General features: G+C 45.9%; 1 protein-coding gene across 2 annotated transcripts in view; it reads right to left on the bottom strand.

Moving 5' to 3' along the window:
* The window catches only part of TBC1D9 (TBC1 domain family member 9), a 50292-nt gene extending 46572 nt beyond the window's left edge, over positions 1-3720 (bottom strand). Inside the window, exon 1 of one of the 2 annotated variants that reach the window (XM_083570992.1) lies at positions 2466-3720. In XM_083570992.1, coding sequence (XP_083427118.1) covers positions 2466-2592 — 127 coding nt within the window. In that variant the 5' untranslated portion in view covers positions 2593-3720. The remainder of the gene's footprint in view (positions 1-2465) is intronic. The other variant, XM_083570991.1, reaches the window with a different exon arrangement.
* Positions 3721-12603: the final 8883 nt, after the last annotated feature.

Raw genomic sequence — 12603 nt, 5'->3', positions numbered from 1 at the left:
AAATTACATGCAGCTGACTGTGCTCTAGCCAAACTCTTTACATTTGCAAAATCTGTTTAATCTGAAATACTGCTGACTTCCAAGGCCAAATAATCTCTTCCTGGCAAACTGAGTCTTCCTTTAGATCTATTTTTGTTTGCACTTCTTCTTGCAAATTGCCATGATTTGCATAGATAGCCAATGCGCAAAAGGCCACACAGACTATATGCCTGCTCTAAAAGGGCTGTCTTTGAGCCTTCAGGCAAACACCTTCAACAATAAATGTATTCTGTTACCATTTTTTGTTGCTTGTAGGCAAGGTCACATTTTTCTAAACCTTTATTTCATGTAGTAACAGCCACTGATGGAATGAATTATTGGCATGCATAAAATATATTGCTTTCAACAAAATCATAAAATTAGTATACAGATCCAGCATGATTTGGTGGCTGAAGTGCTTGACTTAGGAAGCTTACATCTGAACCATTTATCATCTGTGAATTTTCTAGGTGGCCAAGAAAGGAGTGATTGAGGTGTTACAGTTTTTCCAAGTTATATACTGGATAAACTCAAGCAGCTACTTGAATGCAGACATGCTTACAGTGACTCAGATTTGCGAGACCCTACTTTACAGTAGCCCAACATTACAATGAGGCAAGGGATGTTTTTGAAAAAGTGTGCCATTTCACCGATGTCACTCGACTTTATACAATTAAATATCAATACAGATTAGGAAGCAGAAGAAAACAAGCTGAAAACAAGCAGAAGTTGAGAATGTATTTTTGACTCATTCCTGTGATTTCCATTTCGGTAACTGTCCTTGGGAAGTACAGCACAACTGACATGCACAATAGTGGCTAATGGAAGAGCCTTGCTGCAAAAGCTTTCTAGGACACTTGAATCAAAATATCCTAAAAATAACCTTAGACTAGGAGAAAGAGAGATGCACAACCATTTTTGGGAACGATGGAATTGTCAACACTGTAGCGCTACAGGATTAAAATTCCTTTAGGATCTTCCCCACCCTCATCCTGGTTTTATATTCCTTTAGTGCCAATTAAGACATTACGTTTTGCAGTTGCCATCAGAGCCTCGCAGCCAGTATTGTAATTCAACCCAAAATACAACCAAGGATAGCCATATAAAACACAGTGACAATGCACATGTAAAACAAAATTTTAAAAAGCTGAATCCTGGTTGTCTTGCCTGATCTTCACTATTTCCAGATGATCAATGCTAGCAACAAAAAACATACATGGCTAATAGACATCACAACTACAACCAGGACACTTAAAACATTCAAACTGTCATATTAAATTGTAAGGAGTTCTCTAGAATGGCAAGTCCAGTTCATCTCAATTTCAGCTTTGGACTGGTTGGCTGGCTCTAACCAAGCTAGGTGTAGGTGAGGAACTGATTCACTGAAATAGTGAAGTGCAAAAGGAGATGAGGAAATGAGACTCATCATGTTACACATTTACTGGTGTAGGCCACAGAAACTGACATGCCCTAAATCAGCGCTTCCCAAACTTTCTGTCCTACAGACCACTGAGTCTTGGCAGATCACTTAATGAGTTCATGCCTGTTGCAGCAATTCTAATATGATGTGATAGGTGCTGGTTTTTAAATTGTATTTTTATTGCTTCTTTTGTATTTCATATAATCCACCTGAATGAAGCTTGTGGTCTACAGACTATAGTTTGACACTCTGCCGTAAACCATTCTAGATCTTTTGAGCCAGATGGCTCAGAATTAATTTTTTTCTTGATGCAAGACAGAAGCAATGTGCTCCTGTGAATAAATTATTTCACTTGGGATTCCTGCATTCCTGATAAGTCCCAAACTCACTGTGAGACCTCGCTGTATTTCACTCCCAGTATAGCATATCTAAAATAACAACTGAGTGGCCTTCACAGAATTTCTTTGAAGGTAAGTTATAAAAGCACTCTATCAATCTACCTCCGCTCTAGGCATGGTTGATTAGAAGTAAGTCTCACAGAGTCCAATGGGACTTACTTGCAAGAAATTGTGCAAGGACTGCAGCCTAAAACTTCTCCGTGTGTGCTATTAGTAAATCTTCCTTCATGCAATTTCCAAAGGACTCTGGGATGCCCCTCTAAGTCTTCTGCACAAGGATGTAGGAAACAGTAATCAGTAGAGACTCTGCCAACCCCAGCAGCACTGAAATGCAGGTGATATAGCCATCCATACACAATAATAAAAGCCTAAGCAAGCCAATATAGATATATGAAGGAAGAAAAACCGGCATCCTGGATTTCCAAACACACAAACAGCATTTCAAGTGAAATGCACACACCTGTTGCAAATGCAGACCCCGCATCAAGACACCAGGCGTGGACATGGCATGTAAATAAACGCACCAAAGAATAGCAGTAGCAGCATCCCCCACCCCAAAAGATCCAAACTGAGCAATTCTGCCCCTTATTTCTCCCCCTCCCGCCTCGGAGCCCTCTTCGCCCCCTTACCAGCTAGCCCTCCGCTGCCTCCATCTCCTCCGTGCCCCTTTCTTCTCTGCAGGATGAAGTAAGGGTTGGCCCTCTCCGTGATCCACAGGGCGTTTGCCAGCAGCACCTCCTCCGGGTTCACCCACATGCTCCCGGCCAAAGACAAAGGCAGCCTGGACGGGATTCGCTTCAGATTCGTTTTTAAATCATGCGGAGCCCAGGACGATGCTGCGAGCCCCGGTTCGCTTCAAGCGCCCTGCCCAGCCCAGCCCAGGTAGGAGCCCGCAACGCCCCGGCCAGAGGAAGGAACATCGGGGTTAGAAAGGGGAAGAAAAAGCAGCACCATCCCCACCGCGACTCTCCAGCCCCGAATCACCCCTTCTCCAAGCCCAGAACAGCGGCGGCAGCAGCAGCTAGGCGAGAAGACTCGCTCGGTGGCGGACGCGGGGATGAGCCGAGCGGGTGACCTCAGAGAGCATCAGCTGCGACGGCTGGGCCCGCCCAGCAGCCTCGCCGCCTCCTCACTGCATTCAAGCTCCGGGAAGGAGCCGCTTGCGGAACGGCGCCCCCACTCGGAAAAACGCGAGCTTAGCAGCAGCTCTCCTTCCGGCACAAGAGCTCGGGAGGTCCGCTCCGCTGCATGGGCGAAAAATGCAAAAAAATAAATGCAAAAAAACCAAAACCCACCCTCGCAATGTCTGATGCTACCGAGCAAAGGCCAAGCCTATCTATCAGTAGGGGGCGATTGCAGGGAGCGAGGTCCACCGTTCGGCATCTGTGATATGACTACGGGGAAATCACAACAGGTAACCCTGGCGAGAACGCGCCCGCGCGCGTACACACACACCTCCGGATTGGTACTGCCGAGAGCCGCCCAGCGCACCACGGATCTTTGAAGATCACCTACCTAGCTACCCCTCCCCCGCTAGGTTTAAAGCACGCGCACAGCCTAACAAGATCTCAGCGAGCGCGCACATGGGTCTAAGAAGCCTGCCAGGGAGCAACACCGATCTATCCGAGATCACTGCAAAATCGTCCGCATTACGGTCTGACAAGTGGTCGCTTATGGCAGCTAAGGAGATGGGCATCCGCAGGGCGATCAGCTGCCAGTAACTGCCACCGCTCGGAGCAGGAAGCACAGAGCGAATAAATCTAACCACCCCGGCATCGCTCGGTGGCTACAGATGGCTTGCTCGTACTGTCCATTTCTGCTCAATGAAAAGGGGAACGGGAGGGGGGCCTGGAACGTCACCAGCTCCCGTTCCGCTGAACGCTTTCTATGCGCAAGCGCGCGACCTTACGACTAGCGCACCGCCAGGTTCCGAAAAAGGCGTGGCCAGCGCCAGCAGCACAACCTGCGCAACGTTGTTTGGTTTCCTCCTTCCTGCACTTCCAGGAGCCAGTCCCACGTCCTGTCTGCCCTTGCTCCTGTCCTGCGCGGGTCTCGGCAGAGGCTCCACCGTCCCTGCTCCACCCGGGTTAGAACCGGCGCAGAAATCCCCTGCAGAGCTCTGGCAACGAGTTGATCTTCAGGGAGGGTGTGAGAGAAGAGCCATTCTTATCTCACCTGATCTCCCAAGTCAGAATTCCTAAGCAAAACTTCAAAGAGGCGAGGCTCCAGCAAATGTTGACGAACTAAATAGGACATGGAAGTAGCCAGGATTTATTGGGGGGGGGGTGGCTTCGGGCTGCAGAACCTCAGTTAAATTTTTTTATTGATTTTCTTGTGAAAATAGGAGCAGCAAATTCCAATTCTTTCTGTTTGAATTTAATTGAAAGAGTCAAATTTTCCCCAATGAAGGGATTACATTAGCATAGCTAGAAAGATAAAATTATCAGCCATGATTACTGCTGTTGTGTTAGCCATCATTTTATCTCCCAGAAATGGCGCAAACCTACACACACACAATTACCTCCTATTCCTTCATGTAATTTTATGGAATGTTTGCCTCACTACGCATTTTCCTCCTCTATATCTGTCAATTTAGAACACCACATACCGGTATATTTGACAAAATAGTCTCAGGTCCTCAAAAGCTTGTTCCATAAAAGATGTCATAAGATTTGCTTTTCAAGAACCAATGCCCCTTTTAGTATACTGTGGCAGTCTAATTATGGCAGGGGTGGCTAGCCTTCAGTTTAGGGGCTAGAGTGATCGCCCACAAGACAATTATGTCCTCCCCCATTTCAACATCATCATCAACAACAAAATATGCAAATGACCTGCCCATGGTTATCAGATTGGTGTTTGATGAGTGGAAAGGAGGCAGCCCAGCTCATCTACACAGATCAGCAGAAGGGTGGGGGCTTGCCAACTGTTTGAACTAGTCCTTAGCAGCAGTTTGATCTGCAGTAATTAGCAGGTGGTAATGTTATACTAGAGGGTGGCGCTGTGGCCTACACCACTGAGCCTAGGGCTTGCCGATCGGAAGGTTGGTGGTTCGAATCCCCGCGACGGGGTGAGCTCCCATTGCTCGGTCCCTGCTGCTGCCAACCTAGCAGTTCAAAAGCATGTCAAAGTGCAAGTAGATAAATAGGTACCACTCTGGCGGGAAGGTAAACGGCGTTTCCGTGTGCTGCTCTGGTTCGCCAGAAGTGGCTTCGTCCTGCTGGCCACATGACCCGGAAGCTGTATGCCAGCTCCTTTGGCCAATAAAGCGAGATGAGCACCGCAACCCCAGAGTCGGCCACGACTGGACCTAATGGTCAGGGGTCCCTTTACCTAATGTTATACCTCACTGCTTCCCCTGCCAATTCCTGCCTATCAACCTGTTACAACTGCGGTAGCCGTGTGGGAAAGCTAAAGAAACAGCTCAACACAGCCATACAGTTACCCTAGGACTCCAGCAGCAACAAAAGTGTCCACTCCACTTGTCATCCACAACTCTCCTCATCTTTCCAGGTCCATCATCAGGAACTTAACAGCTCATCCTGGAAGATGCAGGTCTGTTATTTCTACCTGGAAGTTTCCCCACAATGGATGAGTGAAGGGGGTGGTCTGAGGAGAAGTGTGGGTTGCGCCACCTGGCTTGGAGAGAGTCTGGAGTGCTAGACAGGGAGGCCTGCAATAAGCCCCCAGGGCAGAGGTTATCCATACTGGCTATACTTAGCAATGTATCTGGAAATAGTCCCCACTGAGGGTTTGTTGTGCATTACTCCCAATCAACTATAATTGCGCAACCTGAATTCACCAGCATGTGACTGATTCCCACCTAAAAATAGGGAAAGTCTGGAAGTGCCTATGGTGTGCCTAGTAATGGCGGAGCTTGGTTGTGTGAGTGCTTAAGGATAATCAGCTTCTTTATGGCTCCGATTTGCTCCTGTGCCTAATCTGCAGGTAGTAGGAGGGAATTATGTGTTTCTTCTATGCCAGGAAAAGTTTCCCCTGCTGGTTTCTTCTCATCAAGCTGCCGTGAAAAGATTAAGAGCAGGTCACATTTCTCTGGTCCATTGGCAACCCAGAACACAAGCCCCCTCTGGAATATTTGTATAATGATTCTGTTGTTAGCAACTGCACTTTCCCTCGAATCCTACCCTCTGCCAACCTCCCGTTGTGTTATGAGCTATGATTTTCCTTCAGTAGGAGAGTAGGGGAGGGGGGAAAGGCCAATCATGTTTAAGCTGCTTTGGTAGCCCAAAGGATTGTCCTGCAATATAGGAAGTCCCCTGAGTGGGCCTTTGGTTCAACAATATGCTGAGCCTTTGAGATAAGGAAAATATCACTTCTAATTGGCAGGGTATGTCTTGACACCTGCAAATTTATATGCTATGCTTGATTGTTGTTTTTTTAATCCCTGTTGCTTGGATTCCTCTGTGGAAGCCTTATGATTTTCCTTTTACCCCTCTACTATACTGAATTCTCTTTTCTTTTTTCCCTGTATTTTACCATTTTCTATAATTAGATCATCCCTGTTTGGGTTTTCTTAAAAATGTTTCTGATAAAAAAACAGTGTAAATCTTACTAAAGGCCACATTCACACATTTAAAGCACTTTGATACCACTTTAAATAGTCATGGCTTCTCCCAAAGAGTTCCTGGAGCTGTTTTGTTAAGGGCCCTGAGAGTTATTATGAGATCCCTGACAGCTGCAATTCCCAGCATGGTATCATAGTCAATCCTTTTGCACAGGGAACCCTGGGAGCTGAAGCTTTGGGAGGAGAATGGGGGTGGTCTAAGAATTCTCACCACCCTTAATAAATTACAGTTCCCAGAATTTTCTCCTTTTGGGGAGAAAAGTGCTATCACAGTACTTTAAATGTGTGGTGTGAATGTGACCGAAGCAATTGGGAACAATGCTACCCATTATTCCATTCCTACAGCTGTGTCCTTGATTTTCCTTCTTTGAGAAAAATTACAGTGCGACACCCAGCACAGCACCACAACAGACACATCCCACCTACTCCAGAAGTTGAAGCTGCAACTACACAGGCAGATAGACGGGACCTCTAGTAATAACCTTTAGGCCTTTAAATAAGCTGTTGACATCTGTTTTCCCAGCATGAAGAAGCTGACAAACATTGGGATTAATAGTGTTTGCTGATGTCTCTCTGCTAGGTATAAGAAACCACAACTAGCACAAGACCCTTCTTGAGAGAGAAGTACTTTGTTACTCAGCTAAGGCTGCTTCCCTTAAAAGTTCAACCCTGGAATGAAGAAGGCTATGAAGTAGTTCCAAAGTAGTTAACATAAAAAGATACAAAACCAAGGTAGTTTTCACATCCTCAAAGAAATGAGGAAGGATGTTGGAGGCAACAAACCAACAGCTTTTGCTTCCTCATCAAGTTGACTGTTGACCAGAATGGAAAGGCAAATAACATAGCAAAACCAGACTGTTAACTTTGTAGACATAGTTATCAGTGGTATTTACAACGTGAGGGTATCTGTTTGTGGAGAAATATCACATCTAAGGAAATATCAAACTGCATATCTGTGAGTTATCAAGTAGTGAGTATGTTAGCATGGTCTCTCTGAACTCTAGTTGTTGATCAGGTCTGTTTCCAAATTTATCCTGATAAATTTAGCATTTTAAAACATACTGATTGCACTCTCTTGACTACATTTGCAAAATCTTTTGGACTTGTTTTCTTTGGATCTGCAGTGGCTAATCTCTCAGATAGTGAAAAAACACATGTTTAAACCAGAAACTGACCTGCCATTCGAATGTTAACAATGCAAAACTGCATCTGTGTCTTCAAGTCAAGATATCTACCGTCATGGTATTTTATGCTACCTGCAGAAGCCATTCTATAAGTGAGACATAGGGCATGAGTCTGTACATGGGCGTAGCCAGGATTTTTGTTAGGGAGGGCAAGCCTTTTGTTGGGGGGGGGGGAAGAACCTTAGTTTGCTATATATTTTTATTGATGGGAGGGCAGCTGTCCCTCCCTGCCAGGGCTGTCTTATCTATAGGTGCTAGGGGTGCAGGGCATCCTGGCACTGGGCTCTCAGGGGCACCAGGCCAAGAGTCCGGGGCCCGAGAGTTGGGTCTGGGGAGGAGCCCGCCCATTGGTTGGAGGGCGGCGGCAGGCTCTTCTGCTGTGGGTGGCTCTGTGCTGCGAGTTGGGGAGTGACCGAGCCAGCGAGACGCTGAGGTGGTCAGCTGGCTCCACCCTCCTGCATGCCTGGGACTGGGCAACCGGGGGGGGGCAAATCTTTGCACCCAGGCACCACATATGCTTAAGACAGCCCTGCTCCCTGCCCCCCTGGCTATGCCCATGAGGCTTTATGCGTTTAGTTTGAAAGTAAATCCTATAGCATTCAATAGAATTTACTGAGAAGTAGTTATGTGAGGGACTCCAGCCTTCCAGCCTGGCCATGTGCAGAAGTTCCACCCAGTTCATTGGGGTTTACTGCAATGTTCTGTGCATAGAATAAAAGCCTTAGGCATTCTCTCTTCCCTACTTAATACATTTTAGTTCATTGTGGCATTATCCCATAAATATATTCCTCAGTGAAGAAAGAAGATTGTATTCCTGAAGCATCACAAAAAGGAAAAAAAAAATGATTTTGATCTAGCGCTCAAAGTTTTTCAAGATGCAGATAAACAACTGGTGGTTAAACCTGCAGCTGTTCGGTATTCATATTCAAAACGGGGCCCACGATCAATGGTAAATGAAGTCAAGTAATTGGACTTATATTGGGCATCCATGAGGTACTTCTGACTGAGTCCTGCAACTTTCCTCTGTGTCAGGGACAGTAAATAATAGACAGGGGTGGGCTTGAGGAGCCTTTGCAAATTGCAGTCTGGATTCAGGTTCTGCATCAGCACAGCATTCCTGACGTACTGAGTGAAAATGGGGATAAAATGCATTGAAATCTTTCAAGTCCAGTTTCAGAAGGATGGATGCAATGAGTATTTTCCTCCTCCAAAACCTTGACTCTAAATGTAAATAATTGTATGCACTTACACTGGTACCTCTGGTTACGAACGCTTCTGGTTACGAATGCTTCGGGTTATGAACTTCACTAACCTGGAAGTAGCTGCTCCTGGTTGCGAACTATGCCCCAGGATGCGAACGGAAATCGCGCGCCAGGAGACCCCATTAGCGAAAGGATAAGAACGGTTTCAGCTTAAGAACTGACCTCTGAAACAAATTAAGTTTGTAACCAGAGGTACCACTGTAATTGGTTTATTACATTTATATGCCAACTTTCTTCTGTCATGGGACCATCCTATCTAGGCTCTGACTGGACCCAGAACTTCTTGGCTTCAGCAAGGTGGTGCCTTTAGACCACACCCTGGGATGTGTGCTCTGTTGGCTAAAAAAATTGTGCTTCTCCCAGCCCACTGAGTCTGGGGGAAAAGCTAACCTGAGCTGCAACTAAGTGTGATGATGGATGGCATCAGGACCTGGTATATTGGGACATTTGCCAGGGCCTATGTGTCCTGGCAGGGCCTACTGGGATTTTGCCTTGGCATTCTGCCCCACTGCCTGCAAGCAGCTGTTGAGGCAGCAGCCACCAGTCTCCTCCTCTGGCTAACAAAGGAGCTTACCTGGCGGCAGCACTGTAAGGAGCAGACACTTGGCTCCAGTCAGCACCTGGTGGCCACCTTATCTTATCTTCCACAGTGCTGTAAGATGCAGCAAGTGTCACATGGCTCCTGGCCCATTGCAATGCTGTTGTCCACAGGTAAGCCTGTGTGCTTGCAGCCAGTCATGTAAGCCAGCGGATGCAGCAGGGAGACAACGGATGGGGGTGGGAGGTTGTCAACTGCCAGAAACCTGCCCTAGGCCTCCCAAACCTGGACCCAATACAGTGGTACCTCGGGTTACAGATGCTTCAGGTTACAGACTCCGCTACCCAGAAATAGTACCTCGGGTTAAGAACTTTGCTTCAGGATGAGAACGGAAATTGTGTGGCGGCGGCAGCAGCGGGAGGCCCCATTAGCTAAAGTAGTGCTTCAGGTTAAGAACAGTTTCAGGTTAAGAATGGACCTCCAGAACAAATTAAGTTCTTAACCTGAGGTACCACTGTATATGTTAACTTTAGCCCTCCTTGTTTTTTAAAGATACATTTATTTAGTTTCTGGAATGGTGAAAGGGGGCAGGGAGGGGAGAAAAGAAACGGCAGCATTTTCTAGAAGATAACCTTCTGAATTCTAAGCGGCAGGGGAGACGGGAAAGGGTGCAGATGTTCAGGAGAGGCCCCCTTGCACAGTCTGAGGCATTTTTCTCCTCATGTTTCAGGATTCAGGTGCAGGCATTGTTGCAAATTAAGCCTGGGGTGGATAAGGAAAGAACAGGCAGAGAAGGTAGAATTGTTCTTGTGAATAGTTGCTGTAAGGAAAGCAAGGGGAAAACAAGAAACCAATTTTGTTTAAAAAATTTTATGGTAATGTCATACAGTGATATGGAAAGGAAAGTACTCATACACATGCGTATAAGAAAATAAGGTGAAAAAGAAGTAAATCATTTAATACAACAAGGAGCATATAAATTCACAGTAAAAGGAGGGAAATCCACATTTTCAAGACTCAGTTGTTAGTACAGTTTTTCTAGTGGTTTATACAGTTCTGAACTTGTCAAGAGAGAAAAGCGTCCTAAAACATATTTCCATAATGAAGCATGAGTCAGTGGTAAGCTCCATCCATGTTCCTTTTGGGCCAGATGGGCTATAAAAAATATCCATTTACATATAACGTGTTTTTATTTGTTGGGTCTTTTTTCTTTGTCTTATTTGTTGGGTTAGTTTCTCCATTAAGGTGACTGTCCAGATTTGCTTAGTCCTTTCTTCCATCAAATTAGTCAAGTTGTTTTCAATGTTTTGCTGCCGCCTTGGGCAGAGCCACATCATACATACAAAGCCTATCCAATTGGCATTTAAAACACACAAGTTCCCCCCAAAGAATCCTGGGAACTGTAGTTCCCCTTCATAGAGCTTCAGTTCACAGCACCCTTAACAAACTACAGCACAAACATATTGGGGCAAGGGATGTAGCTCGGTGCTTGCATGCCAGAAGTCCCAGATTCCATATTGGATGTCTGCAGGTAAGGCTGGGAGGACTGCTGCCTGAAACCCTGAAGAGCTGTTGCTGGTCTGTATCAACCACATTGAGCCAGATGGACCAGTGGTCAGACTCAGGTATCAGACGGCTTAAGGATCAAAGCTTCTCACAAGGAATCCAGGGATTTGTAGGTAGGCAAGGTAATACAGCTCCCTGTCGCCTTCTCACATAATAACAGTTCCCACAGGTCATTTCAGGAGTGGGATTAATAGTTAATCTGATTTAAGGCTGTGGTGTGGATCTGACTACAGACATTTCTGTGATGTATTCTGGCATGTAGTCAGTGTTATTACTTCAGGCAAAAGGGAATGGTTTGTCCTCTCTTTGGAAACAAACAGGTTGCATGCTTTGCTGTGTTGGTGTTTTGCAATTTACATACACAATTTCGGGTCATGTGGTTTCCCCAGATGTGTTAAGAAGCTAGAACCATCATTAGTAACCAGCTTGCGCCTCTGGCTCACCTGACGTCTTCCTTGCTATTTTTAGGGGATGACTCAGTCGCTCTGTATTACAGCCACTGAGAATCTCTGCAGACTAATAGCAAAAGCTTTATGCCAAGTGCTGCTGAAGCCCAGCAGAATACTGGAGCACGCAGATAAAACCAATTGGCACTGTTGCTAGGAAGACACAGAGGCTTTGTTTGCCTTTCTTTTCCCAGAGAAAGAGCTCAAATAGGCAAAGGGAATATCAAACAGGAATAAAACCCTTATGATGAAGAGAATAAAGGCAGAGCCAGTGGCATTTCACTAGGGGCTTCTTAATACCGACATGACTGTTGTGCAAACAGACATGTATTTGAATGTCATTTTGCTTTCAGACAGGAAAAAAGTTTAACATTCCAGGTCTTTTATTTGTTTTAAATTAGCTTTATTACACGCACCAGTTGGCAAATAGTGCTGCCTTGCCCAACTTCTTCCACTGTCTTGTGGCACGTTCATTCCTGCTCTTTCTGTATGAGGCTCTGATTTCTCTGTCCTTTCACCTTTCTCTCTAATGTGGCTTGCCTAGAGCCAGTTCTTATGGAGCAGTGACTTCCCACACCAGTTCTGCCTCCTCTCCTGTGATCTCTTGTGTTCAGACATTTCACACTTAGTGGTGCCATGTGCTCCCAAGGGCCACCTGGTGCCCACTAAGTCCAGGCAGGGCCTTTAGCGTGGTGGCACCTGGACCTTTGGAATGCACTTCCAATGAAACCAGTCAGGCACCTGCAGCATTTGTTTTTAGCTGCCTGCTTAAAATTTCTCTGTTCATCTGGATTATTTACTGAAGGGTGATCTAGGAATTGTTGTAGAAAATGGGTTTCAAGTTCTGATTTCTTGTAAAGAGTTACCTTCCCGCCACACATTTGCTGGGCTGGTGGTATGAAAGAGAACAAGAAATGTAGCAGTCATGGTTTCACGGTCATGGTATGAGAACAGATTAACACAATGCAGCGTGCTGGCTAGATTATCAGTGAGGTCCAGGGCAGGGCCATCTACTTATAGGGGAGATGGGAAGAAAGAGGTAGAGACCAATAAATGCTAATAAGCCAAAACATGGTTGAAGGGGCATTGCATTTGTGCTAGGCCTGAACTAAAAATCACTGCCCACAGCGGAGATGACTGGCAGAATCCGAGATCAAGGTGAAGAGTTGGTGGAAGAAGATTGGAAAAA

Source organism: Podarcis filfolensis (genome assembly GCF_964270895.1).
Source record: "Podarcis filfolensis genome assembly, chromosome: 9".
NCBI lineage: Eukaryota > Metazoa > Chordata > Lepidosauria > Squamata > Lacertidae > Podarcis > Podarcis filfolensis.
The sequence above is the reverse complement of the archived record's forward strand: the minus strand, read 5'-3'. Positions and strand labels throughout refer to the sequence as shown.